The 18,569-nt window shown below is 59.5% G+C and overlaps 1 protein-coding gene across 1 annotated transcript in view; it reads left to right on the forward strand.

The window, feature by feature from the left end:
• Nucleotides 1-14,186, forward strand: part of GALNT9 (polypeptide N-acetylgalactosaminyltransferase 9) — a gene marked incomplete at its 5' end in the record, with an annotated part of 94,473 nt that extends 80,287 nt beyond the window's left edge. Inside the window, 5 exons of the mRNA XM_081252263.1 lie at nucleotides 3,952-4,137; nucleotides 6,155-6,292; nucleotides 8,367-8,462; nucleotides 12,243-12,410; nucleotides 13,306-14,186. Of these exons, the coding sequence (XP_081108389.1) occupies nucleotides 3,952-4,137; nucleotides 6,155-6,292; nucleotides 8,367-8,462; nucleotides 12,243-12,410; nucleotides 13,306-13,452 (735 nt within the window). The 3' untranslated portion in view covers nucleotides 13,453-14,186. The remainder of the gene's footprint in view (nucleotides 1-3,951; nucleotides 4,138-6,154; nucleotides 6,293-8,366; nucleotides 8,463-12,242; nucleotides 12,411-13,305) is intronic.
• Nucleotides 14,187-18,569: the final 4,383 nt, after the last annotated feature.

Raw genomic sequence — 18,569 nt, forward strand, 5'->3', positions numbered from 1 at the left:
CTGGACAGAGCCCCCGGCCCCGGCTGGGGACTAGGCAGGCACGGACAGCAGGGAGGCCCCTCAGGAAACGTGCAGGGACGGTGGCCACAGAGGATGGGCAGGGGGACCAGGCGCTTGCCCTGCGGGTGTGCAGAGCTTCCTCTGTTTGTTTCAGTGTTTGGCCTCCTGGAAGGTTCCCGGCTCACCAGGTGTCCACCTGCGCTCCCAGCCTCCTGGGCAGCTGGGCCACGTGCTGGGGTTTGACAGAGGTGTGTGAGCGGACGTGGTGGGAGTTGGGCAGGGCCTTCAGCGCTCCCCCTGCAGCCCCACCTCCAGCCACGGGGAAGCAAAGCCACGTGGAAGCAAAACCGTGTCTGCAGCTCGGGACCTGGGCATAAACATCCGCCGCGTCTCTGACACAGAGCATGCGCGGTTCTCACCATCGGGCGGAGGCCATGGATGCTGCCCGCTGAGCCTGCAGGGTGCCAAGCACTGGTCCCGAGTGGCCATGAGCCGGGCCAGGGGAGAGCGTGCTGGGCACGTGCCCAGAGAGCCACGAGGAGCGGGCAGCCTCCCCTCCCTCCTCAGGTGATTTCTTATCCCAGCTGTGGGTGGTGTCAGGAGGGGCCGCCCGTTACCCGCTGCGAGATTTTCCTGCCTTCTTCCTCTGCTTTCCGGGGGCAGAGAGTAGGGCCGAGGGAGCAGGCAGGGCTGGGCCGTGCTCTTGCCTGAGACGGGGGCTTGGCGTCTGTGGTGGGTGAATGGCAGCCCCAGAGACCTCTGCCTGGAAGCTGTGAGGGGGCTCAAGATGAGATCCTCCTGGAATTAGGGTGGGCCCTAAATCTGATGGCTGCTGTCCTTACCCGAGAGAAGAGAGGGGAACCTGAGACACAGACCCACGGCGGGAAGGCCACGTGACGGGAGGGATGGGGCCACAAGCCAAGGGCACCTGGGGCCACCAGAAGCTGGGAGAGGGAGGTGGGACCCTCCCCTGGAGCCTCGGAGGGAGCGGGGCCTCAAGGGCTGTGAGAGAATGTGTTGTTTACACCTGATCTGTGGTCCTCGTTACGCGGCCCCAGGAAACGAGGGTGGCCTCTAGTTGGTGTGAGCTCTAGCAGGCTCTGCCTTCCTTGCCTCCCGTGAAGCCAGCCCCGCTTCTCAAGCCCCTCTCCTCATGGGCCCCAAAGTGGGTTCTGGAAATTCAGGCTGGAGCCCCGAGGCATCAAGGCCACTCTGTGCAGTCGCTGTCCAGGAGGAATGGGCCTTGATGAAGCCGGCGCCACTTAAACCGGGCATAAGGGAGAACGTTTAGGCTGAAGAAGGCTAGACGAGAGGCCAAAGGGACCCAAGGAGTGAAATCCATGCCCAAGACTGAGAAACACCCAGTTGTGCTTGTCAGCAAGACTTTAGCTTAGAGTACCCGTGCCTGCCAACTTACGGTGACAATTTAGCCCAAGAAAGTGTTTCTAATGTGGAGTACAGCCTTGATTTTAATAGTGAAGAAACTACAGGATGAAAATCTAAATGTCTAATAACTGGGGCAATAGGGAAGTGAATTAAGGCCCATCCTCTCTGCAATAAGAAATGACAACTTTCGGACTTCCCTGGTGGTGCAGTGGTTAAGAATCCGCCTGCTAATGCAGGGGGCACGGGTTTGATCCCTGGTCCGGGAAGATCCCATACACCGCGGGGCAGCTAAGCTCGTGAGCCACAACTACGGAGCCTGTGCTCTAGAGCCCGTGAGCCACAACTACTGAGCGTGCATGCCACAACTACTGAGGCCCGTGGGCCTAGAGCCTGTGCTCTGCAACAAGAGAAGCCACCGCAGTGAGAAGCCCATGCACCGCAACGAAGAGTAGCCCCCACTCGCCGCAACTAGAGAAAGCCCATGCGCAGCAACAAAGACCCAATGCAGCCAAAAAAAAAAAAAAAATCCCACAACATTGTAAATCAACTATATTTCAATAAAAATTAAAAAAAAAGAAATGACAACTTTCAAGTGTGGCTGCATGGACAAATGTTTGTGAACTGATGTTATATTTCAAGTATAAAATACAACAATTTCCAGAAGACAGTGGCTGTGTGTGGGAGGTGTGAGCAGCACAGCACTGACAGTAAGAGGCTGTGGGATCAGTCAGGTCCCCTGAGCTCGTGTGACTGGCTTAACCTCTCTGACCCTCGGTATCTTCTTCTGTACAGTGAGGAGAACATTGCCTGTGGTACCCGTCCTTCCTGGGTTGTGGTGGGTTGAGTGAGATGAGGCGAGTAAGGTGCTTAGCACATGCCTGGCACCTCCAAAATGTCTGAATTAGAAGAGGCTTAGGGGTAAGAATCTGACCGAAGAGAGCTTGGGCCAAGTTGATCAGACTGAGTTGTTCATGGTGAAGCCAACCTGGTGGGTTGCACCAGCATTTTTTCAGTGGGATGGGGCGGGGTGGGATAAGATAGGGTAGGACATTAGTCTGGGTTTTCCAGAGATGTTAAGGAATTGGCCCACACAGTTATGGAGGCTCAGAAGTCCAAGACCTGCAGTTGGCAAGCTAGAGGCCCAGGAGAGCCGAGGGTGTGGTTCCAGACCAAGTCTGAAGGCAGGAGAAGACCAGCGTCCCAGCTCGATGACCGTCAGGCAAAGAGAGTGAATTGTCCCTCCCTCAGCCTTTTTGTTCTGTTCAGGCCTTCAACTGATTGGTTGGGGCTCACCCACACTGAGGAGGGCAATCTGCTTTACTCAGCCCACCAACTTGTGCTCATCTCACCTGGAAACATGCTCCTGGACACACCCAGAGCTGTGTGAACCAAATATCTGGGCGCCTCATGGCACAGGCAGGATCGCATAGGATAGGGTAGAATAGAATAGACTAACACAACCCATGCCTGGTAAGGCTAAGTTTTGTTAGGTGAAGCCGTGCAGAAGCAAGCAGGCATGAAAGGAGATCCTGGTGCAAGATAACATTTCTATTGCAAGTGAGGGTTCCAGCAGTTAGGGACCTTGGGGAGCCTTATTGGCAGAAGAAACGGCTGTTTGTTTAGACTTTTCCTTTAGACCGAGACTGTGTCTGGGGTGCTTGAAGCACTGTTTGCATAGCAAGCTGCTCTTTTTTATATATATAAATTTACTTATTTTATTTTTGGCTGCATTGGGTCTTCATCGCTGCACAGGGGCTCTCTTCTCTAGTTGCAGTGAGCGGGGGCTACTCTTCATTGCGGTGCGCAGGCTTCTCATTGCGGTGGCTTCTCTTGTTGCAGAGCACAGGCTCTAGGCACACGGGCTCCAGTAGTTGTGGCACGCGGGCTCAGTAGTTGTGGTGTGCGGACTCTAGAACGCAGGCTCAGTAGTTGTGGCTTGTGGGCTCTAGAGCGCAGGCTCAGTAGTTGTGGCACGAGGGCTTAGTAGTTGTGGCACACGGGCTTAGTTGCTCCATGGCATGTGGGATCTTCCCGGACCAGGGCTCAAACCCATGTCCCCTGCGTTGGCAGGTGGATTCTTATCCACTGCGCCACCAGGGAAGTCCCGCAAGCTGCTCTTTTAAAATTAGATTGTAGGTCGGTTCTTCCAGCTGCGGGGGGAGGACAGCTGCTGGTGGGAAATAACCCCTCTCAGGCCAGGTGCTGGGCCCAGAGCAAACACTGAGTGGGGGCAGGGGCCATAGGAAAGGGATAATAATGAATTGTCAGGATGTCAGAAAATATCCCTCCATTGTTTAGATCGTGGGACGTGCAAGAGAAATGAAATTCGGTGGGAAATCCGGAAGGGGAGGCAGCCTTGCCCCCAGGCTCTGGTGGGCTTAACCCAAGGCCACGGCTTCTCTTTGGCGTCTTCCGCTGGAACGGCCCAGGCGGCTGGGCCTCCTTGCCCTCTGGAAGGCCTGTCCCGGGGAGTGCAAACAGGGGATGCGGGGAGGGAGGAGGGTGCCCTTGGCCCCGGGGGCTGCCGGGAGGGACGGCCCGCCATCCAGGCCTGGGTCCCCACAGGTGTGGCAGTGCGGCGGCAGCATGGAGGTTCTGCCCTGCTCCCGCGTGGCCCACATCGAGCGCACCAGGAAGCCCTACAACAACGACATTGACTACTACGCGAAGCGCAACGCCCTGCGGGCGGCCGAGGTGTGGATGGACGGCTTCAAGTCCCACGTGTACATGGCCTGGAACATCCCCATGAGCGTAAGCTGGTGGACCGGGCGGTGAGGGGGAGGGCTGGGGGCGGGGGCTGCCCCCGGGGACAGCCTCGGGGGTCATCCAAGGCATAGCCCGGCCACGCGAGGTGGGGCCTCCTGGACAGCTCAGCCAGGACGAGTCTCAGGAACGTCATGACCTTCACCAAGCAGAGCCTGTTTCCAGCAGCTGTGACGCTGCTTGGCACGCCTCCCTCCCGCCACGAGAGCTCCTTCCCTCCATGGTGTGAGCCCCCGAGCGGCTGCAGACGTGGCACTGCGGGGTCGCAGTCGCTGCTGCGCTGACAGCTGCCCCAGGGTGACCACAGCCCCTCCTAGGACACATAGCAAACCCCCGCCACGCAGAAGCCTCTCCCCGTCAGTTCTGCACGAGGCCACGGTGATACGATGACCGTACTGATGACCCCACCACTTCCACACGGCAGACGGGGAAACTGAGGCACACGAGGGCGCGCGGCTGAAAGGGGGCAGAGCCGGATGTCACTCGGTCCTGCGCAGGACCCGGTCACGCGGCTCCCGGGGCCCGCCTGCTGCGGGGGTGGCGGCTTCTCCCGCGTGCGGTGTCTGCAGCCAGATCTGCCTGCCCTGCAGGGAGCGGGGGCAAGAGGGGTCTGTTCGAGGGGTCTGCCTGTGGCCGGCGGGAAGCAGGGTCTGGGTGTGCGCCAGGGGGTCCTAACCGGTGCCTGGGGGGCGGGGCAGCCCGGAGAAGGGGCTTGGGCGTACACGTGTGTGTGCACTGTGTGCATGGGAGTGCTGAGGACAGGCTGCCCGTCCCGCTCACCCCCACTGGCTGCAGGACCAGCCTCACGCACTTCTGCTCCCCTGGACACAGGAGGATTCGAGTCTCTGGGGTAGACTCTTCCTGGAAACAGCTTTTTTTTTTACATTCACCCACAGAAGGAGCTTGATCTTTTATTAGGAAACACACACACACAGGCACACGTGTGCATGGATTTCTAGCTGTCTGCAGATAGAGCTTCGTATATATAACAAAAAAGTTAAGAAACATTATCTTCATTATGTGCAAAATGTCCTGGTATTTTAAACGTCTTCACTGCAACCTCCTGAACTGAGCTGGATTCACGGCCCCACGTCTGGGTGATGCCGCCTTGTAGGTGGAGGGCTCCCAAGGGCACTTGCTTCCGCGTCCAGCCCAGGGTCTGCCATTCACATCAGGCTTCCTTAGCTGGTATCAGAGCCTCGGGGACCCGGGCTTGGGGAGGGGGCTTTCTCAAACCCACCCACATCCCCAACCTGTCAGAGTGTCAGGGCCCCCAGGACCACCCTCAGGTTCAGTGTTTCGCTACAAGGACTCAGAACTCAGGAAAGCTGTTACATGGGGGCTGTGGTTTATTATAATGAAAGGATACGACTCCCAGGGGGTCACAGAAATTGCACTTAATTCTCCCAGCTGCAATGTGTGACAATACGTATAGCGTATCACCAACCCGGGAAGCTCACCCGAGCCTCAGCATCCAGAATTTACTGGGGCTCACATGCACGTGGCTGACCTCCACGTGCCCGGCCTTGGTCTCCAGCCCCTGCAGAGGTCAAGCTGATACCCCACGGCGACCCCCGTAGACCACCCTGTAGCACAGACGACCTGGCCTGGCCCCCGTAAACAATACTCAGGATGTCTGAAGTCACCTCCTGGGAGCTGGCTGAGGGCAGGCCTTTCCTTCGGAGGGGGCAGGGTGTTACAAGCCTGGCCCCCACACACCGCCGGTGGCTGCCTGTCCAGGCCGGCTGCCCTCCAGCTGGTCCTGCTGCAAATGGGCCGGAGATGCCAGGCCTTTCCCATCGGCCCCGCTGTCCTGGACCTTCCAGGAGCCTGGGAGGGCAGAGGGTCCCCAGACGAGGCTCGGGGCCGGGAAGCCCTGAGCGCGGGCATGCTCTGTGGTGGGGGGCCTGCAGGTCCTGGGGCTCCCCCCGCCCCGGGCAGAGGCCTGGCTGGTGCGGGCTCTGCACACCGCAGCGCCCGTCCCGCCTCGCTTCCGGCTTCGCAGAACCCCGGCGTGGACTTTGGGGACGTGTCCGAGCGGCTGGCCCTGCGCCAGAGGCTGAAGTGCCACAGCTTCAAGTGGTACCTGGACAACGTGTACCCGGAGATGAGGACCTACAACGACACGCTCACGTACGGAGAGGTACCGCCTCCGAGGGGTGGCTGCAGCCTGCACCCCGCACCCGTGCCCCACCTCTCAGCGTCCTGGCCTGTCCCCGGGCACATGTTCACGGACAGCAGCCGGCAGAGCGCACGGGCACACTCACGCGCACGTGGCACACACCAGTGTAAGAGCCACAGGGACACACAGTCGTGCCTGCATACCGAGGTACACAAAGGAGATTCAGAGACACGTGTGTGCATACGTATCTGTGTCACACACATGTGTTTATACATGCCCTCATGCACATGCATTGATCCGTGCAAACATGCATATGGGTGTAAGTTCACACAGACACAGAAATGTACATTACACACAGTTTTGCTCACAGACACACAAAAAGCTACCTGTACATCTTCACCTGTGTATGCAGACCCCACCCAAGCTGCCTGCCCTGAATGATACAAATACTTGTTACTGAGACAAAATGACATGTGAACACATAAGTACATATGCGCAGAGGCCTGCACATGGATGCATTCACACACACAGCCGTGTTTGTGTGCCACAATACCTGCATGTGAGTGCACGACAGAAGGACACACAGACTCACACCAGTACAGGCACCAGCTGTGGGAAGACCCACGTGTCTGCACCGGCCCCCATGTGCACGGCCACGCACACCTCTCCTTAAAGCTGGGGGAGGGCACTGCGCTCCTGCCCACTTGTCCTGGTCTGTGCTGGGGGACAGGCCTCCCCCTACCCCAGGCCTCAGCTCCTCCACGGGGACCCAGGCTCCCCAAGGCGAAGGAATGCATGAACTTAGGTGGGCCAAGCAGAAGTGATACCAGGGGGCGGGGGATAATCCCAGGTGGCCTGTCCGTTCCTGGAGCTCCTGGTCCACCCCCAAGCCAGATTCCCCCTCCTCTGGACACAGAGGTTTCCCACGTGGCAGGGAGCTCCACTGATGCATATCAGCGGCGTGGGCAGGAGGCCACTGTCCTCCCAGCCCCTCCCAGGCTGCCCTGTGTGCTCCTGACCACGATGAGTCAAATTCATGCATCGCCCAGCCACAGAAGCTGTAACGTTAGGAACTTTGCCAGCTGACAGGGTTCAAACCTGTGCTACCTCTTGGGGTGGGAGTGCTGTGTCAGTTAGTGCTGCCAAACAAACATCCCTAGAACACAGAGGGTTCAGGCGGTAAGCCTCTGTGCTTGCTCACAAGTCTAGGGGTCATCCAGGTAGCCCTGACCTGGGGCAGGCTGAGCTGACCTCGGCCAGTCTGACATCAGGTCTCTGGGGACAGGCTCACCCACACACCTGGAGGGTGGCTGGCTGTCAACAGGGTACTGGGGCGCAGGTGACATGTCTGTCACCCCCAGCGGGCAGCTCGGCTTGTTCTCAGGGTAGAGTCAGGGTTCAAGGCAGAGTGGGAGCTGCAGGTGTCCTGAGGCTCAGAGCTGCACACAGCCATCTCTGTTGCGTCTATTGGCTGAGCAAGCCTCCAGGCCAGACCAGACTCGGGGGCTGTGGGAGTAGCCTCCCGACCCCCAGTGAGGGGACGAGCTGCAGTCACGCGGCAAAAGGCGTGAATGTGGGGAGGCTGTTCCCGGGAGCCAGCCAGGCCCTCCTCGCTGTTTTCCAAGGCTACCGCTTCTGTGGCGAGCTTCACCTGGGGAGGGTGGCCGGGTCTGCACACACACGCACGTGCAGGCACGCACACACGCACGTACGCATGGCACATCTGTCCACGTCTCCCCCAGAGCCCGGCATGGTCATCCCTTCCGAGGAGCCCAGCCAGTCCGTCCGCAGCCAGCCCACCAGCCAGAGCACTGTCCTCTCCTCCTCCCCATCCCCCCTTTCCCCTCCCCTCCCTCCTCCCCCTCCCCCCTTCCCCCCTCTCCCTCCTCCCCCCTCCCTCCTCCCCTCCTCCCCCTTCTCACCCTCTCCCTTCCCTTCCTCCCCCCTCCCCCTGTCCCTCCTCTTATCCCAGGAGGGCCAGCCCTTCCTGAGACCGCAGGCCCTGGGCAGGGGACAGGTCGGTAAAGCTCCCTCTAGCCTGCCTCTGCCTTTAGGACCCTTGTGATGGGGCCTGTCCTTTGATTTCTGGTCGTAGGTGAGAAACAGCAAAGCCAGCGGCTACTGCTTGGACCAGGGGGCAGAAGACGATGACCGTGCCATCCTGTACCCCTGCCACGGGATGTCCTCCCAGGTAGGGGTGGCGGTGATGCTCCTGAGGGTCACAGCCCCGAGCACAGGTGGAGGCGGCTCCCGGGGGGCGGAGGCGGGCCTGCCCGGGCATTCTGATGCCGTGCAGGCTGTGAGCTCAGGACCGGGGTAAATTAAGAGCAACGGCTTTGCTTTGGGCGAATCACCTGACACCTGTGCCTCAGTTTCCCTATCCATCGATGGGATGATCATGGTACCTAGTTCTCAGGGCTGCTGTGTGGACTGAAGTGGAAAATGCGGGTAAATGGTAGCCACAGTGTAGACGTAACCCAGGAAGTATCACATTAACCACCAGTTCTTATCAGCTGAGTGCCTACCAAGCGATGCTCCAGCTCAGAATCATCACCTGGAGGGCTTTAAAAACAGCCGCACGGGTGTGCAGACCCCAGGCAGGTATGCTTGCAGAGGCAGTGGAGCTGGTGTGCTGGCCCCCGATGCAGAGCCTGATGTTTCTAATCCCAAGTGGATCCGCCCTCCGCTTGCGGTGACAGTGCTTCTTCTCAGTGGGTGTTGTATAACGTAACCCCCGAGATGACACTCGGCCCCTTGCAGTTCTCTGAATCTGCTCCCGCCCTGGGGCATCCACGGGTGCTGGCACCTCCACACAGCTGCGCGGGGTCCATCGCGGGCGCGAGGTGCCAGGCCTGTGGCGATGGAGAAGACCGTGCTCCCCTGGCAGCCTTGCAGCCTCTTCACAGGACCCCCGCTGGCACATGGCCTTAAGAGAGCGAAGCAGAATCACCCATCGAGGCGCAGACGTGGCCTCCCGGGAGAAATCCAGTTTGCTAGGCCCTCAGCTGCAGGAGGGGAATCCTCTGGCCGGCACAGACCCGAGGTGAGAGGCCACGTCTGTGGGGCGCTGCCGGACACGCCCTGCTCCTCTGCGGCTCCAGGTGGCTGGGTGGACGGTGGTCATTTCCCAGCGAGCCCTGCTGTGGAGCGAGGCAGCGCGGGGCCAGCCTCGGAGGTGTCTGGGGCAGTGAATCGAGTGGCTGAGTGAGGTGTGGGTGCTCCAAGGACGCCGCGCCACGCCTGGGGGAGTCCCGCCCCCGCGAGTGGACCCTGGGGCGGCTGGCGCCTCGCTGCTGGAACTGGGGTGAACGTGGACGGAGAGGCCAGCCCACGGGGCCGCTCCCCACGGAGACGTCGGATGGAGCCACGTGCCCACCAGGCCGGACACGCCCGCGGTGGTGTCTCCTTTGCAAATGACCTCAGTTGGTTTGGTCTCAGTGGAGGCTGCTGAAGTGTTCACGGGGACAAGCTACACCCCCAAACCCCGATCCCCGGCTGTGTTAGTGTCCTGGGGCCAGCTGGGAACTGGTTTAAAGGACAGGTGTTTATTCTCTCAGCTCTGGAGACCAGAAATCTGAAATCACGGCACGGGCAGGGCTGTGCTCCCTCCTGAGGCTCTAGGGCCGCGCTTCCCGCCCCGGTGGTCCCACAGATCTTGTCTGGTGGCCGCATCCCTCCGGTCTCTGCCTCCGTCATCACGTGGCCTGTGCGGGCCTGTGGCTGGGTCTTCACCCTGCCTTCTCCTTGTGTCTCTGTTTTCTCTCCCTATCAGGACACCAGTCATGTTGCATTAGGGCCGCCCTAACCCGGTATGGCCTCATCTTACCTGAGCGCCTCTGCAATGATCCTATTTCCAAATACGGCCACGTTCACAGGTGCCGGGGGGTTAGGGACTTCAACGTGACTTTTGGGGGGAAACAGATCAGCCTACAACATAAAGAAAGCCAGTCTCAGACCAAAATCTGCACACGTACAGATGGTTCGTAAAGAGGCTTCAGGGAGCAGACACAGGCCAGTGCGTGGACCCCTCACGATGGGGCCCAGCCCTCTGTCCTCTGTCCGCTGCGCTGGCCTGACCAGTGCGAGTGAGAGGGGCCCGGGGCAGGTGCGTCCCCCTCCGTGTGGGCAGGGGACCCCTCCTGGGCTGGACTCGACGTAGCCTGGGGGTCGTTAGGAGGCCCTTCCTTTAACCTGTCAGCTTTTATTCTGACCATTTTCAAACTTCCAGAAAAGTAGAAAAGTCTTCAGATGACCAACCACACACTCATGGGGTCAACAAACAGCAGCCTGCCGGCCAAAGAAAAGATTTTACCTTTTTAAAGGTTTATGGAGGGAAAAGCAGGATCCACGAAGCCCACACGCTTGTCCCCTGTCCTTCACAGACACGGTTTTCCACCCCTGACCCAGAGGCAGTGGTGTTCAGATCGGGCCGTATTTGCATCATTTATTTGTTTCTGAGTCATTTTAAAGCAAGTTGCAGGCATCAGGTCCTCTCACCTCGGAGTATTTCAGAACGCATCTCTAAAAGTACACAGCTTCCCCACAAGCCAGCGGTGACGCCTGTGTCACCGAAGTCCTTCCCAGCCTGGCTCGCTGCCCCGCTCGGCGTCTGGCACAGACCCCCCTGAGCACGGGCCGTGCTGGCTCCCCGGCACTGGGGCTCCCGCTTCTGAGCTCCACCAGGTCCTTACCTGCGAGGCTGAAGCTACAGGTGGCAGGGGCTCCGGCTTGGAGCTTGTGCTGGACATTTCAGGGGCTGCGGGCCCCATATTCAAACCTCCGTGGCTTCAGAAAGTTTACAGAGAAGGGACACGAGCGTATCTGTGACCACCTGTCCCCAGGCAGAATGGCCCGCAAGGACCACAGTCTTTATTTTGCTCACAGATCTGCAGCAGGACCCACTGTCTGCATGGCACTGCCCAGGCCACCCGGCAGGCTGGTGAGGCCACCTCTGAGCTGCCGTGGGCTGGCCGCTCCGGGGCCTCGGCCCCTCCCTACACGGCCTCCCCCCACTGCTCTGGCCTCCTCACCTTGGAGCAGTGATGCCAAGGACGGTCGTCCCAGGAGACGTGGGAGGTGTCACGTGCGTTTACGCCCAGCCCCCCGAGTCTGGCGGCACCACTTCCGCAATGTTCACACGCCGCCCCCAGAAGGACGCGGGAGAGAACGTGGGCCCCATGCTAGGCGGGGGTGGCAGAGTCGCAGGGCCGCGCGAACACGCAGGGGAGGTGCTGTGCCATCAGATTGTACTGGAAAACACAGCAGAGTGTGTGTGCGCGCACCCACTCTTATGGGAGAGAAAACGCGAGAAAGGAGAGGAGAGAAGCACTTCACCGACCCCGGCACCTGCTGTGCTCAGCCTGCGCTCCGCACGCCCGTGGGTTCCTCACGGTGGCCCTGCCAGGCAGGCACTGTCATCATCTCCCGCTCACAGATGAGGAAACCGAGGCACAGAGAGGTGACGTGACTTGCCCAAAGCCACACAGCCGGGGAGCGGAGGAATATAGCGCACTGGTTTCCTCGTGAGCGCACAGGTGTTACTTAGCTGGTGTTTGGCAAATGACGTGACCTGGAACCATGAACTTGGGGCGGCCCCCGGTTCCAGGGCAGATGGGCGGCCCGGGGCACGTGTGAAGTCCTCCTCGTCTGAGGCCGAGGCTCTGGGCCCCATGCAGGGAGGGGTCCGAGCAGAGCTCCGGGGAAGGAGTCCAGGAGCATCCTGCTGGGGGGATTTGTGGAAGAAAGGGGGCTGGGGCCGCGGGGCCACCGGAAGGCATCCCCCGTGGGCTCCCCGCCCACGGCCTCCCCGGCGCCCTGGGGCCGAGGGGGCTTCTTGACGGCCCGGCTCCTCCCCAGCAAGGCTGGCCCTGTGACTGGGCTGGCCCCGCCCGCGATGCCCACTCCCTCCAGGGCCTCGGGCGGCCCCTGTGAGGCCAGCCCCGCCCACGCGCCGCTCCGCGCCTCTCCCCAGCTCGTGCGGTACAGCGCCGAGGGCCTGCTGCAGCTGGGCCCCCTGGGCTCCACCGCCTTCCTGCCCGACTCCAAGTGCCTGGTGGATGACGGCAGGGGCCGCACGCCCGCCCTGAGGAAGTGTGAGGACGTGGCCCGGCCAGCGCAGCGGCTGTGGGACTTCACCCAGGTCAGCGGGCTGCTGGGACCCCGAGGCGCTGGACCAGCCTGTGGGGAGCTGAGGGCAGCGGGGGCTGCCGGGCTCGGGGGCTGGACCAGCTGCTCCCACGTGACCCTCCTCACGGACGTTAGGGGACCTGCCTGCAGCCACAGCCAGGGAAGGGCCGGGCTGTTCACAGCCCCGTGGCAGCCTCTTCTGGCCTCCTGGGGAAGGGCTTTAGGCAGAAGGGATGGGGTCTGACTGCCCCGGAAGCCCTGCCCCAGCTGCTGGCCAAGTGGGGCCAGACTGGACTCCCCAGAGATTTGTTGAAATCGACCCAACCCCTCCCAACCCCTGGGACAGACGTGTGCACGGTCCCGTCTGGGGGCTCCCGGTTACAGGAAAGGCTGCAGTGACGAGCTGTCACTGTCTCAAGTGGAGCCAACGAGATCAGTGGTCCCCAGGAGGCCGTGTTTGGGGCCAGGACGCTGAGGGCCAGAGTGTGCATGGGAAGGACCTGTCTGGAGAAGGATAGAGGACACACAGCACACGAGCTCGGGGGTCCTTGGGTTTGGGGGACCCGAGGGCCTGCAGAGGTGGCCGATGGGCAAATCAGACGTGCCAGGGGTCAGGGAGGCATTGTGAGGGAAACGCCCGTCTCGGGGCCCTGGAGTCCATTGTCTTGATCACTCCTGGGACTCCAGGAGACGGGAGATGAATGATGGGGGCGGGGGTGGGAGGACGGAGGGATGGGGATAGGGGGTCAGGAGGGACCGAGGGTCAGTGGGGACCGAGGGACTGGGAGAGTCAGGACCCCGAGTCTCAGGTGGCCGTGCAGTGGCCCGCTTGGCCTTGGTATCGCCCCCACTCCTTGGAAGCTGTTGCGATGGGGCCCCCGGGCTGACTGGGTCTCCCTCCCATGCAGGGCGGTCCCATCGTGAGCAGAGACACGGGCCGGTGCCTGGAGGTGGAGATGTCCAAGGACGCCCACTTCGGGCTCCGGCTGGTGGTGCAGAGGTGCTCGGGGCAGAAGTGGACCATCAGAAACTGGATCAAGCCAGGGCGGCACTGACCCCCAGGCTCACCCTGTGCCCCCGCCCCAGCGCAGACCCCGAGGACCTGGGGCAGGCGTGGGGCCCCTCCCACTCAGCCCACCACGGGAACCCAGAGGGCCCTGGCCGTGCCCGCACCACCTTGGGGTGGGGGGACCTGTCCTCAGCTGCCGGCGGGTCCTGGGGACATGGGGACCTCCCCCCCTCCAGGAGCGTGGACCCCCCGCAGCTGGCGGCTCTGCCTGAGCGCATCAGCTGACCGCCAACTCCAGATCCGAATCACGTGCCTTTTCTACGATATTCCTGTCGAGCCGCCAGTGACCACCTCCTTGCATGTGCTGAAGCTCCCGTCCATCCCCCAGGCAGCAATAGCCCCCTGTGAACTCTGAGCTCCTGACCTCTCCGCCCCTTGGCGGGGCTGCCCCAGTGACCACCACCATCTAAACCGAGCGGAGCAAGGCTCTCCCTGGCTGGTGAGGGGGGATGGGGACAGCAGCTGCAGTGGCCTCAACGACAACCCCCCGGCAGCGCTTGTGCGAGGAGACTGATGTCACTGCTTCAGTCCAGTAAAGAGTGATTAAACCATACAGACCTGATGTCTCACCCACAGGAGCCAGAGCTGGTCGGCCGTCCAGGGAGGAACCCTGTTCTAGCGGCTTACCCGGGCCCAGGCACCTCTTGTGTTGTTCTAAGGCAGGGGTCAGCAAACAATGACTCACGGCCCCTTGCCTGTTTTTATAAATAAAGTTTTATTGGCACACGGCCACACCCCTCGGTTTATGTACTGTCCACAGCGGCTTTCACATTCCAGGGCTGGAGCTGAGAAGCAGCACACCCCCACCAGGGCTGTCCCAGGGCCTCTAGGATGTCCTCTCAAGATTGCATTTAAAATTGCGGACAAAAAGTTCTGCCTGTCCCTTTCCCCAACAGGTCCAGTGCCAAGCTAGCTTCTTCCCAATCCTAGCTGCTTCCTCCTGCCTCCTGCCCGATGGTGGAAGGCCTCAGCTGTGCAACGGTGAGGGGCCCCAGGGCTTGGCTCACCCAGCCATGGAAATGAACGGTAGATGGGATGCCAAGCTCCTGAAAGCCAACCCACCTAGCTCCCCCCACCATGCACAGGGTCTCCTGGCCCCTTTGGTGGTCTCCCAGGGACAGAAATTGTGGGCACCATCAGTGACTTCCAAGTTTCTCCCCATTCGTATAGAGTAACCTGGAAAGCAGGCTGGCAGGGTTTCCAGACATCAGGGCTTCAAGCTGGGGGCTTGAAGATCCTACCTGTTCTCACTTTGCTGTGGCCAGGCAGCCCATCCTTCCAGAAGACGGGGAGCCAGTCCATCCCCCACACCTCCCGGGCTCCCCCCTCTTGCTCCCTGCCTCTCAGTCAATAATCCCCTAGTGCCTCTTTCTGGGAGAGGAAAAGTCCCTTCTGGTAGTGCCAGGGATCTTATATCTCGTGGGGGAATTTTCCCCAAAGAAGAGATGAAAACTTTCCTGGAAGATATGAAAGAAGCAGAAGAAGTGTTACTGAACCAAACTTGGGTCCGGTCGCCTGCACACGGTAAAGCTGATCTACTGACGCGAGTTGTGGTGGAGGGAAGGACAGCGTTTATTGCAGGGAGCAAGCAAGGAGTCTAGGTAGTTAGTGCTCAAAAGACCCGCACTCCCTGAGGGCTTTCAGGGAAAGGAAAAGACAGGGTGAGGGAGGGGGGTTTCCAGGTGCATGATCACCTTGTGGACCTTCTTCTGATTGGATGGTAGTGAGGCCATCGGGAGTCAACATCATCAACTTTCTGGTTCCAGCCGGTCTGGGGTCTACGTGCTTGTGGTCAGCATAGAGTTAACTTTTCCCACCTGCTGGGGGTCTCAGTATCTGCAAAACAGCTCAAGGACACGGCTCAGCATAGAATCTACGGCCCTTGAGGAGGAACTAAAAGTCCTTGACTTTGTTTAATGGCTAAACTATTATAGTCTTGCTTGACTGTTTTCCTTTGTTTTTGCATTTTCTCATTTCTCTGATTAAATTTATTCTTTGAAACTTGGGGAAGGCTTAGGAGGCTAAAGTTTTTCTGCAGACAAGAGGCAGGCAGAGGACGTGGCGGGGGCAGGGGGTCTGTCCCAAGAAGGCCCCACAGGGTCCTGCTCAGTTACAGAAGCAAACTCTGGGTCTCTGGGGAGAGTGAGGGCTCTGGCCTTCCCTCGGAGTCTGAGGGGGCAAGTTGTGATGTATCCATGGCCCCCTTGCCCTGGGGTGAAGTAATGAATGTACACTTCATTGTCCTCCATCCCAAGCCCGGTGGCATGTACCCCTCCCCCAGTGCCCTGCCCACAGGGCATCCTCTTCCGCTTCTCCTTCCTTGGGGATCCTGACCCCATTCCTCCAATTCCTTGCTTCCTGCTGCTGGGAGAGCTCTGAAGTGTCCCAATTTCTCCATTCTCGGCAGAGAATTCTACCAGCTCTAACCTAAGTCCTCCAAACGCTCTCTCTATTCCAGATTGTCCCCCAAATTTAAGATGATGATGGAGGCAAAAAAAACTGGCAATGAGTGAAGCCTTAAAAGCCAGTCTCTAGCCAAGGACTGGTCTGCAGGAATCCAGAAGTTTCTTAAGTGAAATTATGACATGTCGCGGCCATTAGCATGCAAAGTGCATTGCCTGTGGTTTAAAATAGAAAATATCACAGGCTCGAACTTCTAAACCTCACTTGTGTTACAATTCATTAGGCAAATTGACACTCCCATCACAGTCGGCTGGTTTGTAGCCCACACAGGATCCCGTGAAAGCCCGACACCTGGAAAATTGCTTCTCAGTGTCTTGACAAACCTCTCCTCCCCTTAGGAGGCGGTGAGTGCCCGTGTTCCGAAGCCCTGCTCGTACTGTCAGGGTCCTGCCTGGCACCAGGACACGTGAGGACAAAGGTGCTGAGCTGGGCCCACGGGCAGCGGGACTAAGTCAGTCAGCCCATGACGGCCCAGCGCCGTCCACGGTCTCCTAGCGGGAGGCAGCTGTCTATCGGATCTGAGTGGCCTTCACCCTAATACATGGCCCTGGAGCACGCTTATGTCTGTCCCCTGCAGTCCTTACCTGCCTCATGAGCAGGTGTGTCTCTTGTGAGGATCGCCCTTTTCTAGAAGAACTGCCCGAGAACCCTGGGGGTAACTCCATGCAAAGAGTCCCCACCCAAACGTCAGCTGGAAAGAGAGTTGAAGATGGACCATGGTTTCCATGCTGCTGTGTCTGGGGCAGCCACTCGGTGGTGCCACTGGGAGCGGTCCCTGCAGTTTGGTGGTCGACACTTGGCCACGGCTGGTGGGACATCCCTGCTGGTCGAGACCCCTGCCTGCACCCCAGGCGTGCCTCTGTCTGGGGCCAAGTTCACAGAGCTTTCTAATTCATGGTGACATGCACATTCATTGACCCCCGCCTCTGTAATCCTGGGTTCAGAAAAACCACTAACGCCATCCACGGACAGTACTGAAGCCATCCCGGCCCCCTAAACCGTTTGGCCCTCCTGTTCATACTTCCTTTACCTTAGGGACAATGTTTCTTCTTTGTCTTGTTTTCCAACCACTGGCCCACGGCTGAGGCCACCCCTGTTGTACCAGCCTCCATCCCATCTGTCAGACAAAGGGAATTTTTTTTTTTTTTTTTTTTTTTGCGGTACGCAGGCCTCTCACTGTTGTGGCCTCTCCCATTGCGGAGCACAGGCTCCGGACGCGCAGGCTCAGCGGCCATGGCTCACGGGCCCAGCCACTCCGCGGCATGTGGGATCCTCCCGGACCGGGTCACGAACCCGCGTCCCCTGCATCTGCAGGCGGACTCTCAACCACTGCGCCACCAGGGAAGCCCAGACAAAGGGAATTTGATACCAGGGATTGATCACACAAGTTACGGAAGGGCTGAGGCATCCCAGGGACTCATCTTCCACCGGCTGAAGGGACCCCGGAGGGGGTGGTGTAACTAGAGCCAGGAGCCACAGCCAGAAGGAGGGATGGACGAGACATGGCGCTTCCAGAAAGAGCCCTAAAGCCAGAGATGGGGAGGGAAACACCCTGGTTTCTCTCCACCCTCCAATTTTCCAGCATATCCTTTTGGCTGACGCTACCCGGAGCTGAAGGACAAGAAACATGGGACACAGAATGCTCTGCTTTGCAGGGCAGGGCCATAGAGGCAGGAGGCGGGTCTGAGTGCAGGCCCGGAGGTGGCGGCCACAGCTCATCTCAGCTGGACCGGACTCCTGACTCGGACGGGTTGAAGCCGGGCCAGAGGGTCCCCCTGCCCTGCAGAGGGCCCGGGACGCCCTCCCCCCTCGCGGGGCCCGGGCTGAGAGGCAGCCATGATGAAATCAGGCTTGCACTGTCACCCGCAGCAGCACCTGAAGCTGGACCACTCCAGCTGGCAAGAGCCGGTTTTGAAATTTTCAGGAATTCTGTGCACCAGTTGTGAACCAGAGCTATTACTAAAAATAAACTGCATGAACTTACAATTCAATTATATTAAAAGCAAAGGTAATAAATACTCAAAACTCACCACTTCCTGGTGATTTACTCTATTTGAGATTATTTGCATTTATGTATCCGTATGGTGAGGACAGTGGCGAGCTCCTGTTCTCAACTCCACGCTCCCAGAGGGCAGGCTGGGAGCTGGAAATCACCCCTGGTGGGAATATTTGTAGATGGAAATGGGCCAGGCTGCAAACCAGGCCGGGCGTCACAGAGCCGGTGGTTAGGGTCTGACCAGCACACTGCTGCTGTGCTCTCCCCTGGGACCCCGACAAGGAGTCTTCTCGGTCTCATGACCAGGACTAGGATAGACACACAGAACAAAGGGGATCTCCTGCCCAACGATTTCCTACCCCTGCCTGCTTGGGGAAAGAGCTGGCAACCATTCTCTAGAAGGAGGAGGAGAAGGAAGGAGGGGAGAGGGAGGGAGAAATATGTTTAAAATGCCAGATTTTAATCCCGCTTAATTCTTGAAATAACCCCAAGTAGCACTGAGAACTTCTGTGCCCATTTTGCAGATGGGGCAACAGGGGCCCTGGGAGTGAAGTGACCTGGCACAAGCACACGCTTTGCCCAAGGCAGGCCCCGGGGGCCCACTTAGATCTGCTTGACCCCAAGTCTCTGCTCTTCCACTCTGT

Source organism: Mesoplodon bidens (assembly GCF_964165515.1).
Source record: "Mesoplodon bidens genome assembly, chromosome: 13".
NCBI classification, from domain to species: domain Eukaryota; kingdom Metazoa; phylum Chordata; class Mammalia; order Artiodactyla; family Ziphiidae; genus Mesoplodon; species Mesoplodon bidens.